The 13,257-nt window shown below is 51.5% G+C and overlaps 3 protein-coding genes across 3 annotated transcripts; 2 read left to right on the top strand and 1 right to left on the bottom strand.

Annotated features, from left to right (window-relative positions):
• Nucleotides 1-1,440: 1,440 nt before the first annotated feature.
• On the top strand, nucleotides 1,441-3,314 carry INDA1 (Amino-acid permease inda1; the record flags this gene model as incomplete). The annotated part of the gene is made up of 4 exons (XM_049345382.1): nucleotides 1,441-1,716; nucleotides 1,769-1,826; nucleotides 1,883-3,006; nucleotides 3,060-3,314. The coding sequence occupies 4 exons, from the start codon at nucleotides 1,441-1,443 to the stop codon at nucleotides 3,312-3,314; spliced, it is 1,713 nt and encodes a 570-aa protein (XP_049197612.1).
• A 3,336-nt stretch (nucleotides 3,315-6,650) lies between these two features.
• On the bottom strand, nucleotides 6,651-7,296 carry J4E93_007474 (uncharacterized protein; the record flags this gene model as incomplete). The annotated part of the gene is made up of 2 exons (XM_049345381.1): nucleotides 6,651-7,192; nucleotides 7,248-7,296. 2 exons carry the CDS (start codon nucleotides 7,294-7,296, stop codon nucleotides 6,651-6,653), a joined length of 591 nt encoding a protein of 196 aa, XP_049197611.1.
• A 3,884-nt stretch (nucleotides 7,297-11,180) lies between these two features.
• J4E93_007473 (uncharacterized protein) lies at nucleotides 11,181-13,087 on the top strand (the record flags this gene model as incomplete). The annotated part of the gene is made up of 5 exons (XM_049345380.1): nucleotides 11,181-11,237; nucleotides 11,324-11,413; nucleotides 11,470-12,474; nucleotides 12,526-12,889; nucleotides 12,948-13,087. The coding sequence occupies 5 exons, from the start codon at nucleotides 11,181-11,183 to the stop codon at nucleotides 13,085-13,087; spliced, it is 1,656 nt and encodes a 551-aa protein (XP_049197610.1).
• Between the last annotated feature and the right edge of the window lie 170 nt (nucleotides 13,088-13,257).

Here is a 13,257-nt window from a genome sequence, read left to right as displayed (position 1 = left end):
CGCGATAAAGGATTCTGGTAGACCCTGATTTTCTGCGGGCCAGTATACAGTGGCCAGGCTGCTGGATCAAGGTGTTGTGATTGATTTGTCGACTGGTCCGATACGCAACGCTTCCAAGACGTTCAAGAAATTCCAAGCACCATTGGCATACTGCACTAAGACGATTGGGGAAGTACCCGAGCCTGACTCCGTGATTGGCTGCGATTCCTGGGGCAAATAGTTGTGGTTTTTCGGGCATCAGCACGGTGGATCTGGGAGCCGGTGCCGTTGGATGGGAACGTTCGCCATGAGGTGTCAAACACGCGACGTCGCACCTCTTATGGAGAGGATTTGGCTGTGTGGTTCCCCCACGCAGTGATAACGGCCTTCTCGAAGCGGGTGATGGAGCGAAGACGGGCCTAATTATCGAGGAAACTGAAACGAGCGAGGGATTGTCGTGCTGGGATGCGAGGTTAGATGGGCAATGTAACGCAATACTGCAGTGCCCATTACGCCCGATAACACAACACACGCCGCAATCACGAGCGCTTGGCTTTGCCTATTCGCGGACTTCGCGATGGCAACTCTGAAGCGCCCCGGAGCGCCACCGATGGAGTGGTTGACAAACAGTAATGTTGGAGAGGCATCGCGTCTCGGGCTAACCGAGGCGGAGATGACGGAAGCGAGCGCGCTAGACCGGCCCAGGCAGGTGCACATGGAGGTGGGGCACGTGAGAGGCTTCTCCAGACTACACCAAGTAAGCGCAACCATCCGGCTGCAGATAAGACGGCCGGTATGCACCAACCTCGATTCGCCAATTGGGGCAGCTGGCAAGGAAAGCGGCGTTGGATCCGAAGAAAACCGCGGTAGCCAAGGGAGCCCAGCACTGCAATCAGCGTTCTAGAAAGCCTACTAGAAGTTTGCTAAATCTGTCCCTCGCGTTTACTCGCAGGTCGCGCATTCGTTATCAGTCTTCTTTGGGACCAATCTCCGCCCAGCGACCGGGTCTGACCAAAGGGCACCAAGGGCCCCCTCGAAGCTCACACCAAGCCCTATGCGCCACCGGCCGATTTGCTGTTGCGGGGAGGTCCCAAGCTAATCCCAAGAGCCGCGGCGGGGCGCCAATTCACCGTCCTTGTTAGCGCTACCCGCTTGCGGCGAACGCTTGTTCTGGGTGCACACGACCAGCCAACCAAACACGGCGCCAGTCTATCTTTCGTCAGCCTGGCCCTTCACTGTAATGGAGGGGTGCCAAGCTGTCGGCTCGTGCGCCTCGTGCATCAATGAACGGGGGTCCCTGTCGCTCTTTCCGCGAGCCATCTCGAACCTGGACTGGATAAATGTCAATTGCCTCCCCCTCCGCTGATCCATATCTGACATTAAAGAGCAGCCGGTCCCAGGGTCTCTCTCGACTTCATCAGTCTTTTCTACCCCCAGCACTGACCTGTCCAACCGCCCATCATGGACTACGAAAAAGGGACCCCGCCTAATGAGAAGACTACCGTCCCTCACCCGACTGTCGAAAGTCATGGTGAGGAGGCCGCCGACTGGCGCGACCAGGAGGACTTCATGACCCGTAACGGTCTCAACATGAGGTCTTTCCAGCGTCGTCCCCAAGAAGGCCCTATGGTCGTCCTCGACAAGTCCATGAAAACTCGCCATCTTCACATGATTGCCATCGGTGGTTCCATCGGTGCTGGTTTCTTCGTCGGTTCCGGTGGTGCTCTTTCTAGGGGTGTAAGTTGCACAGTACGCGGTCACTTCCGGATATGAACTTACAATTCTCTAGGGCCCTGCCACGCTTCTCATTGATTTCTCAATCATGGGTATAATGATCTTCAACGTCGGTATGTAGAGATCACACTTGTTTTGCGCACGCAAGCAAAACTGACACGGCTTGCAGTCTACGCTCTCGGTGAACTCGCTGTCATGTACCCCGTCTCCGGTGGTTTCTACACCTACTCTACTCGCTTCATTGATCCATCCTGGGGTTTCGCCATGGGCTGGAACTACGTTTTCCAATGGGCCATCGTCTTACCTCTTGAACTTCTCGTCGCCGGTTTAACAGTCCAATATTGGGATGGTGCCAAGGAAATCAACGTCGCTGTCTTCATCACGGCTTTCTGGCTATTCATTTGTCTCATCAACATCTGGGGTACTCTGGGATACGCCGAAGAAGAGTTCTGGTCGTCGTGTATCAAGCTTGGCGCAACCGTCGTTTTCATGATCATCGCCTTGGTCTTGGTTCTCGGTGGAGGACCCAGCAACGGCATGTACTCTGAATACTGGGGAGCGCGTACCTGGTACAACCCCGGTGCCTTCGCCAACGGTTTCAAGGGATTCTGCACCGTCTTCGTTACCGCAGCCTTCTCCTTCTCCGGTACCGAACTTGTCGGTCTCGCTGCCGCTGAGACTAAGAACCCTTTGAAGTCTCTTCCTGGTGCTATCCGTCAGGTCTTCTGGCGAATCACCCTGTTCTACATCCTTGGTCTCACCTTCGTTGGTCTGCTCGTCGAGCACACTGACGAGCGTCTTATCGGTAACTCCTCCGGTGACGCCAACGCCTCGCCCTTCGTCATTGCTGGCAAGAACGCCGGTTTGATTGGATTTGACAGCTTCATGAACGTTGTCATTATGGTCTCCGTTGTCTCCATTGGTGTCTCTGGTGTCTACGGTGGTTCGCGTACCCTCACCGCCCTCGCTGACCAGGGTTACGCCCCCAAGCTCTTCACCTACGTCGACCGTGCTGGACGTCCTCTTTACTCCGTTGCCTTCATTCTTATGTGGGGTCCCCTAGCCTACATGAACTTGGCCTCAACCGGTGAGACTATCTTCAACTGGTTCGTCGCTCTTTCCGGACTTGCCGCTCTCTTCACTTGGGGTTCCATCTGCCTTGCCCACATCCGCTTCCGCAAGGCTTGGGCTTACCACGGACACACCCTGGATGAGATTCCATTCAAGGCCGCTGGTGGTGTCGCTGGTTCGTGGCTTGGTCTTGCCATTATCGTCATCGTCTTGATGGCACAGGTAAGACTTCATCTGATCACCTTTGTAGTACATTTGGCTAACATGATCATCAGTTCTACACTGCTGTCTCCCCTATCGGAAAGAGGCTTGGTACTGCCACCGACTTCTTCCAGGCATACCTCGCTATCTTCGTCGTTGCTGCTTTCTGGATTGCCGGATACTTCTGGAAGCGCGAGGGATGGCTCCGAACTGCCCAGATGGACGTTGACACTGGCCGTCGTGAGCTCGACTGGGACCTCATCAACGCGGAGCGTGCCGAGATCGCCACCTGGCCCGCATGGAAGCGTTTCTTGAACCGCATCTTTTAAGCTTGTCTTTGCATGAGTTTATTTTACGGTCTATGGATCGTTCAAGTGTCCCGAGTCGATTATCAGTCGATGAACTTTTCCATTATCGACTGATACATCATGTTCGCCTTTCATACAGGTGATCTTAAATGTTAATATACCCCTTCTTTCAACGTCTGTGCCATATCGTGAATGCCATGGCTGCTGTGAGATAGTTCGCGAATACCAACAACTCGTACATTAGCCTAATTAATGCTCCGGCTTCTTTCAATCTAGAACCAGACGACAAAGTGTTGCCCCTTGGCTGCTTTCTCATCATGCGCACTACACCAATAAAGCTTTCTTGTCTTAAGATGGTCTTGCGCTGCCAACCTTCTTGAGTCCAGAATCATCGCCTCAGCTCCGCTGCTCAAAGTAGCCAAGTCTCTTTCTTTTTCTGTTGTGACTGCACATCAACAAAGAAGAGATTGAACACCATAGAGCTTACATTACTACAAATTGTTCTGTTTTGCTCGTCTCATCCAAGTGTAGTCTGCAGAACTGTTCAGCTTTACCTTGTATAAGGTGATCGTGTTGTACAAACGATCTTGCACAGATACACACAGCAGACGTATATCACATGCGAGCTTAGAAATTTGAAAATAAGGCAAGAGTTACGAGACTTGTTGTTTGCTAGCGAAGTGTAAAACAGTATCAAAATTGCGAATTCTGTTGCTAGTCGCTACTTCGCAGAGACGCTGCCACAGTCTGAGTACCGTATACGATTCGAGAATTGAGCGATATTTCCTACCCCAATCAAATAGGTCAAATCAAGAAAAGGAATCCATGAATTCTTTCACCTCTGGCGCTTGACCACCAAAATGCTTCTTCGGAAGAGTCGTAACTTCCAGACCGTGCAATGATCTCGCTCGACTCACTGTGTTCGCTGTTAGCTTGGTATCACTGGGGTAGATATGGTTTGACGTACAAGCAACATATACTTGGCTTGGATCAAAAGCCTTCTGCAGGTTGACCTTGACCTTCTCCATTGTCATGCCCTGAGCCTTGTGGACGGTAATAGCATAGCCTGCCATGAGTGGGATCTGAGTCCTGGACAAGAGGCTATAGGGCGTAGTGTCGCCCAGCTCGAGGCTTGAACAATTTGGGAAAATTGTCCTTGTCTGGCCATCATCGAATTTGACTACCGGCCAAGGCTGGTAATTGTTTTCTTCGGCATATCTTCGGATTTCATGGTGCTCGTATGCGGCGTGTGACCCAGCGAGAATTGGCCCATCGCTTCCACGTTCTTCACTTTCCTTACGGGCCCGGGGTAGCTTTCTCTCGTCATATTCCTCAAATTCTACGATGACGCCCTGTGACCCGTTGACCAGACCAGCTTCAGGATCCAGATTGTGCTGCAATACAACTCGCATGTCTTTTTTGAACTGCAAGACTGATTCATACCTGTGTTGATCCTGCGGAGGAAAGATCAGTACGATGTCTATGTATGCGACAAGTGGCGACTCACCAGCTCTTTCAGCGTACCATCCTTGTTTCTGAAGTTGTATTTCTTGAACTCTGGGTTCGCCTTACGGTGGTCTGGTTTCCAGTTGAAGTAGTCTTTGCAAGCGAACCGCCAAGGTTGAGATGGGAGCGCATTGATGCACTTGTTGTTGATGCGAAGGACGTCTGCTCTATGTGGGTATATTTCCACTGCCCCTTCTGTGGAACATTCATGGTTCAGAAGCGTGTACGCATCATCCTCAGGGATGTCTACATCTGTAACTTGTCAGCGCAAGAGCTGCATCGTGGCTCTGGACTTGTTTACTTCTTCTGATTGACTGAAGAATCTCGACGAACTTGCGATCGCTTTGTCGAAAGATCTTGGTCAAATTGACATTTACGAATCTGCACTCCTGTGATAGTCAATAGATAGTCCCTATCTTATGGGCAACAGGCTCAAATTTACCTGCCATGCACTACTACGAAATGCCCATTTGTCAACGTCATGGAAGACGTTTTCCGGACAACTCCGGTTATCGCAGTGATATTGGTCATCGTAATCGTCCTCTCTCAAAGGTTTTCCACAGTTGAAACAGTTCTGGAAAGGCTTCACTGGGGCGAGTTGGCAGAACTGGTATTGCGTTAGTCTTTGCATATCCCAAATTCGCTACTACACTTACGTCTCCTGTAACCACAATTTGAACGCCACCGAAAGGTTGGCTTGAACCTCGGGCCGCCTTCAATACTTCGTTCAGCCGAGTGAAGAAGTTATTCTCGACCATGCTGATCTCGTCAATGACGAGGACATCCGTCTTGTTCATCCTGTTCCAGACTTGCTTCCTGTGAGCATCTCTTCTCAATGTGTCCAAATCCTTGTTTACATCAGGCACTATCCAGCCAGCGTAAGACCTAACTAGACGTCAATCAGATGTCTAGAGATGTGGGGCTTTACCTCGTACCAAAGCGTGAAGCCACCGACGTTCAAAGCGGCGAGGTTTGTCGGCGCACAGATACGGACGACCTTGCCGAGCGACTTCAACTCCTTGACAAAGGCCCGCAAAATGGTTGACTTGCCGCAGCCGGCGGATCCTGTGTAGAATACATTATGGCCGTCTACGATAAGATCAACAACTCCTTGTTGCTCTCTGCTTAGAGGAGGCTCAGCTTGGGCCGGTAGGTTGATAGGTCCTGCTGGCTCTGTGTGCGTGCTGGCTTCCGCTTCCGGGCTCGAGTCTAGCTCCACTGGGGCGTGTCGTGACCCTAGCGGGTGTGAAGACTCATGTCGCGCAGCGTCATTGGCTACGCGCTTGCTCGGAGGCGAGTATTGCGATACGGACGCGGTTCGTTTAGCCCGAGGCATGTTGGCTCGCACAAAGGAGAGGTCTCGTTCTGCAGGTGTCTGACATCCCAACAGGTTTCAGACAAGACGCGTCGCGTCGAGCGGTGAGCGCTAAACCTCTTCGCGAAGCCCCACTCTAGGGCTGCGTCATACGTCATCCGCTGCCCGCGACAGCTGCAGCAAAAGGAACATCACAGTGTTACCATCACGAACGTCGCCATGCGATGAAATTAGTTAAGCAATTAATAACCAAGCCGTTGCAAGCCAAGTCTCATGATACAGTCGTCATCCAGACCACCTGCCTGCACAAGCAACAGGACTATGACAGGATGCTGTCCCACACTGCGCATGACACAACTCCTTCCCATTTTCCTGCCCTCTCCACCAGCAAACATTTAATCCGACCTGCACTCCTATCAACGTGCAGCAGCATGACAGTATACTCAAGACTGGACGTACATAAGTTTTAACTCATTCGAAACCTATCTAGAAGCCTGCCCGCCGTGTGTATTACCCTAGGCTGAATTATCAGTATTCTAGTCAACGCGACGTTTTTTGAGAGGCGGCTCACTGAGAGGCGGCCAACTGGAGCTCGCATCCTCTCGCATCTTGTACTGCTTGAGCTCCAGGATGAGGCGGTTGTTTTCTTCGTTGAGTTTGCGGTTTTTGTCCTTCTCGATGCGAAGCTCCTCTAGATACCTTTGAAGGCGCTTCTCAGGCACCAGCCTAGTTGGCTCAACCTTTGGTACAGGTGTGGCATCTGGTTTCTCGTTCAAGATATCCTTAAGACCTTCAATGAGGAATTCGACCGTTACGCCCATCTCGAGAGCACCGGCGATGCCTGCTTTGAGATTGTCGAGTGGACCCTGGAATTTGCGCGGAAGGCCTCTGGCAGGGTCAAGGTTTGATAGACGGTCACGTAAAGTCTTCTCAAGTTTCTGCAACTCTTTGTAATCCTTCTCTGGTTCGTCAGAATGGGTCGTGCGCTTGTATGCCGTGGATAAGAGGCCGTAGGTTGTGCGACAGCGCCGATAATCTGCCCTATCGATGGTTTCCGAAGGTAGGAGTTCTTCCATATCTACACGATCGTCAGTATCCATCTCACTCTCAGATTCTGAATGCATTCTACATACCTTCGATGATCTTGCCAATCTGGCCATGGCCGATTTGGGAAGTAGCCATTGCAGGGTAAGAATGCGTGTCTATCGTGGGTTGGAGATAGTTGATGGGAGCGATTATTAATTAGTCGAGTTGAATTAACGGTCGGCGCGACAGTAGTCGGAGAGAGTGGGTTTAAAGTAAGCAGTATCCGTGGAGGTAAGTGTGTTTGTGCCTGGATAAGTGGGTCATGTGAAAGCAGGCACGGGAAGGAATGAGAACCTGCAGGTGGTACCTTCCGCAGGTGCAAGCGCGACCCTTCTTGTTCTAGCTGGCTTGCCTCAACTGTGCGCATATGTCATGTTCACTTCGTATATTCGTATATCTAAGCCTGGTTGAGGTCATGAGTGTGAAACGAGTGATGAACAGAACCGCTTAGTGGCGGCTCGGTTCGCGACGTTCTTAACCGCCGCAACTTCCTTCACTTATAAGAACGAAAGCAAGTGACAACAGCATCCAGGATACAACGAAACGCAATCTACCCTATACTTGATCAAAGAATGGGCTGGACACAATCTAGTCATCTAGATAACTCCCGGTATGGCACATATTCGTAGACTTTTGCCCACAAGCAATTGTCAGTACCGTCTTTGTCTTGTAGAGATCACACTCCGCCCGAATCTCCTTATCCGACCAAAACCACTCATCTCCCTGTCTGATATCTATGAACCTGCTGTAAAGATCTTGATAGAAATGGCGGCCGAGGAAAGCCATCATCTTCGTCGTATCTAGAGTATCTTGAGGTGTGGGAGCCGGGATCGCAGCACCAAAAGTATGTGATGCAGATGGCGCCATCTTAGCTGCCATCTTGGGAGGATGCGCTGGAAGCGCGATGCGAGCGCGACGAATGTTATCGAAACCTACAATCTCCATCGTGTCGAGGACAGTGTCTGAAGCCTGTTTGCTCACACCGTGAGCTTCCAGCCGACAGGAAAGATGCTCGTCAACCCATGATGACAACTTGGGCCCTTCGCAGCTCATGTGCGCATCCACTGAGAGTATCTCGATTTGTCCACCGGGCTTAAGCACACGCATGCAGTCGAAGAATGATCGAGCCCAATCGTCGTTTCGGAGAACTGTCGCGACGGAACGCGAGATAACGGCGTCGAAGTAATCATCGGGAAACGGCGTTGGGGATGAAAGTGAAGGAATGTAAAGTGTATGATGATTAAGAGGCGCAGGGTACGTGGTAGCTGGTTGAGTCTTGGTGGTAGAGTGCGTATATACTGTCACTGCAGGGTAATGGTGTGCTAATATCCATCCATCCGCTGCGGTAGTCAGCATCAACGCATGTTTCGAGCGAGGTAAAGCTGCAAGACAGACATACCTAGAGAACCATGTATTTGGAGTACCCTTCTCTGATCTGCTGGTTGACTGTTACTCAGTAACTCATGCGCAGGTGACTGTAAGGGTTTGTTCTGCGTCAACCGTTGATAGGCGGTTAGTGCCCATAGCCGTTGCTCGAACATAATCTCTTGGAAGCTCTCGTCATCGTCCAAGCCGTCCCACTCTTCGCTTAAACGAGCAGACATGATGCGAGTACCAGCATTCTCCATCTTCGCCAGCGCCCGTGTGAGCGGCGATTGAGCGGCTTTGACACTTTGGACGCGTTCACTGCTGTGTGTACTGCCAGTTCGCGAACCGCGCTCGACTGGCTCGAAATAGGGTGGTTGGGAGATCGGCTGAGGCCTGAAAGAAGCTTTAGGAGGGCGAGGGTCATCAAAAGCATCGTCCGAGAGGGCGGTCTCGTACCCTGAAGCGCCCGAAAAGACACTGTGATTGGAGTGTGTGACGCTAGATGGGTTGGATGAAGCGCGAGAAATAGTGGAATACTGTGACTTCCTGTCTGCAGTATGTGTAAGCATGCTATTCATATGGAATCACGGTTTAGCCATGTATGCTCCAGGAGACTGCATATGCAGTTATGGTAGTCGAAGCCTCACGTTTAGGCATCAATAAGACGATTTGTACGTACCTGATACACTGACAGGGCTAAGCATCCCTGGTGTGGGAGGCAGCGCACCAGACGGAGGAGGACATGGCAGCGGGGGTGGAAAGCGTGGCGGCTGGAGTTTTCGAGATGTTTGATCAGAACGCTGGGACGGTGGCCTCTGAGACACTTGATGGTGTGTATCTAGGGGAGCAGTGGGTGGTGCCGGTCCTTGGTCAAGTCCGAGTTCAGACTCTGGCTTCATCGCCAGCTCTTTTGGACGTTGTGTCTCCTTACATGTCGACAGCGGAGCAATCTCCTGGATGCCCTTTTTATTGTTCTTGCTGAACCAACCGCCAAAACCACTCTTTCCTCCTGATCTTGAGTCTGACGAGCTCGTTGCATCTTGACGTTTGCTGCTGTGCGTGCTCCCGGATGACTGCGAGGTTGCCGAGAAGGACCGTCTGGTCGTGTCGTCTTCCTTTGCTCTTCTCGCTTTGCGAGCTCCTACCGTCTCGGCATGCTGAGGAGGAACATCAAATGTTGGAAACATGTCGACTATCTCGATACGGTGCCCTCATCGCCTTCCAGGCGGGGATCTTCGCTCGATAATAGTTCATTGTTTCGGCATGTCACAACACGTACCACCTGTTAGGCCAGCCCGTTCGCGGAAAATAGTCTCAATCTCGCCAACTGAGCCGACTAGCGTCTTTAGCGTGATGATTGTAGTCTGGTGTTGGGTGTTGCAAGTCAGCGGTGGTTGGTGGCCTTACAGACAGGGACGCCCGGTTCCCGCCGAGAATAACGCCGAACTTAGCGTGGAAGTCCCCATCGATAACAGTGCAGATGATGATCGTCGCAAGTGACCTTTCCTAACCCACACCTTCGGAACAGACAACCCAAACCAGAGGGGTACTGGACGATGACAGTATCAAGATCTTCCCTCTTTCTGCACATCGCAACAACACACTCGCGCAAGCATGTCACTCCTTACCGCCTATGCAGCACCGACACGTACGCTCATAAAGACGGTTTTATCACATGTGCGCCACCAGCCACTTTTAGCGTCTGCTAGATGACCGCTTACCTTCCCCCTTCATGAAAGCCCCGGGAAGCGGCACAGCAACCATTGGATCGAGCACGTCAAAGCCATCGTTGGGACTTGTGCGACTCGTTAGAATTTCTTGGAAGACCCGACAGTCAGGTACCTTTCGTTCCTGATGTCCAGTAACCAAGTCCGATTCCTCTGCCGATGCGCCATCGGTCTTGGACCCTTTGGACCTCAAGACCGTAACTTCGTAACGACTAGACCCATTTGCGACATGCACCGCACACAGTCAGCCTCGGCAGCGATGGAATTGACACCGCTGAGATGTTGAAGGAGGTGGTGCAAGACATACACGTACATGGCACACGACGTCACTACTACGTATCTACCGATTGCTTGACTCATTCTCGCTTCCTGGCTCAGTTGAAGTTATCTAGATACTGTGCTAATGCCAGTGGATTACTCAGTGCGGCCCACAACCCGGAATCCGACGACCACATTTTAGTGTAGGTGACATAGCCAAGGCGGACGGTTCTTCAGTGGCGTATGCGCGGTTGCATCTCACCGAGGGACGGCTTGGATGAGAAGATGAAACAGCAACACACCTAGCCGTTCGACCTGCCATAACGGAGCGGCAGATTTTTAGGCATATAGTGTCTTCCACATTCGCTTAACGAGAAACCATCTCCGATCACGGAGGATGCCTTATGTGGCTTACCGCGAACTCCTTACGGGATCGTTGCGGGCACCTGCATGACGCGAGCGAGCTGCTACGCTTTATCCCCTGCACTAGGTGTAGTCTCCGTATCTTCCTCTTTGAGTACGGCGAGTATATCTGGGGATTGATCTCCGTCGTTACCTGGGGTGTCGATGGTCTCGTAGTGCTACACCATTCTATCATTCCGGTTGTTTTGCTTTTGGCCTCTGAAAATGGGTTTCATTGAACGAAACAAAGCTGCTCTCAATGATGTGGTTTCCGCTTCATTTGTGGGCAGGTATTTTCACCTTGACGGATCAGGACATGTGAGTCGTTCCTGGATTTCCAACACATCACGCAATACTGACTATTGAAGCCCAATGAGATCAAGAATGCGAGGTTTACGACAGAGCTGCGCGCTGGACTGACGACGTTTTTCACCATGGCATATATTATCGCTGTCAACGTAAGTCACCCACGCTATCAAAGTGGTACGTGTGCTAACGAAACCACCACATGTAGGCCTCCGTCCTCACTGACTCCGGTGCGACTTGTGTCTGCAACGACCCTGTCGACCCAACATGTATCAACGATGAAGCCTACTCTCTCTGCCTCCTCGAAATCAACCGTGACTTCGTTACTGCTACCGCCGCCATCGCAGCGCTCGGCTCGTTCCTCATGGGCCTCCTTGCAAACCTTCCAGTGGCGCTCGCACCGGCTATGGGCCTTAATGCGTATCTGGCATATCAGATTGTTGGATTTCACGGCACTGGTCCCATCGATTACCGTGTCGCAATGACCGCTGTTTTCGTCGAAGGCTTCATCTTCGTTGCGCTCTCCCTCGCTGGTATTCGCCAATGGTTGGCCCGCATCATTCCTGCTAGTATCAAAGTCGCATGTGGTGCGGGTATCGGTCTGTTCTTGACATTGATCGGACTTTCATACTCAGCTGGTATCGGTGCCATTACAGGAGCCAAAGCTACACCACTTGACCTTGGAGGTTGCCCTACGGAGTACCTGGATCCGGACACTGGTTCTTGTCTCTCACACAAAGCTACCAACCCAACCATGTGGCTCGGCTTCCTCGTGGGTGGTGTCTTCACTGCCCTTTTAATGACATACAAGATCCGTGGCTCAATGATCTTTGGTATCGCACTGGTTTCGATCTTCTGCTGGCCTCGCGACACTTCCATCACCTACTTCCCACGTACAACAGTCGGTGACAGCCGTTTCGAATTCTTCAAGAACATTGTCGCTTTCCATCCTATCAAACACACTTTGTTGGCACAGGATTGGGATCTGTCTAACGTGGGCGGACAGTTTGCTCTGGCCGTCTTCACTATGCTTTACGTCGATATTTTGGACGCGACGGGTACTTTGTACTCCATGGCTCGCTTCTCGGGCGTTGTTGATCCTGACACGGGTGACTTCCCCCGTTCGACTATTGCGTATTCAGCGGACGCTATTGCCATCTCCATCGGTTCCCTCTTTGGATCTTCGCCTGTCACCGCTTTCGTCGAGTCTGGTGTAAGTACCATATCTGGCTGCTTTGAGTTTATTCCATGCTAAGATCTACAGGCTGGTATCCAAGAAGGCGGTCGCACAGGCCTTACAGCAATCACCACAGGCATCTGCTTCTTCATCTCCCTCTTTTTCGCACCCATCTTCGCCTCCATCCCGCCTTGGGCAACAGGTGGAGCACTCATCTTGGTTGGCTGCATGATGATGCGCGGTGTCTTAGCCATCAATTGGAACTACCCAGGCGATTCTATCCCCGCGTTCGTTACACTCATGTTCATGCCTTTCTCCTACTCAATCGCATACGGTCTCATCGCTGGAATCATGTGCTACGCCATCATCAATACGACAACATGGGCTCTCGGTGCCATCTCAGGCGGGCGCCTACTTCCACCCGACTATGACAACAAAGAATACTGGAGCTGTAAGTATTACCACGTACTGACTCCTTCCCCAAAACTACGCTAAAATTGTCATTTCAGTCCGCTCAGACTCGCCACGCGCTCAGCCTTGGTTTATCCGCGCCATGAAGGGCGACAAGAAGTTCTGGAGACCTCAGGATACCGACTCGTTTGAGTTGGAATCTACCGAGGCACGCGTCGAAGCCCATACCAAAGCCTAAACGAATGATTTCATTGTCATGTTTGCGATAGACCGTTTGCACGCCGTTCCTGATCTTACGATACCAAAAATTAGTTTGATTGCGGTCATAGATTCGCTTAGATAGACTAATTAGATGTAAACTTGAAGACATACTACTCCACAACTACATGCGTGTGATGACTTTCAAAC

This window comes from Alternaria ventricosa (assembly GCF_023758065.1).
Source record: "Alternaria ventricosa strain BMP 2768 chromosome Unknown scaffold_13, whole genome shotgun sequence".
NCBI lineage: Eukaryota > Fungi > Ascomycota > Dothideomycetes > Pleosporales > Pleosporaceae > Alternaria > Alternaria ventricosa.
This window is presented reverse-complemented; position numbering and strand designations above follow the sequence as displayed.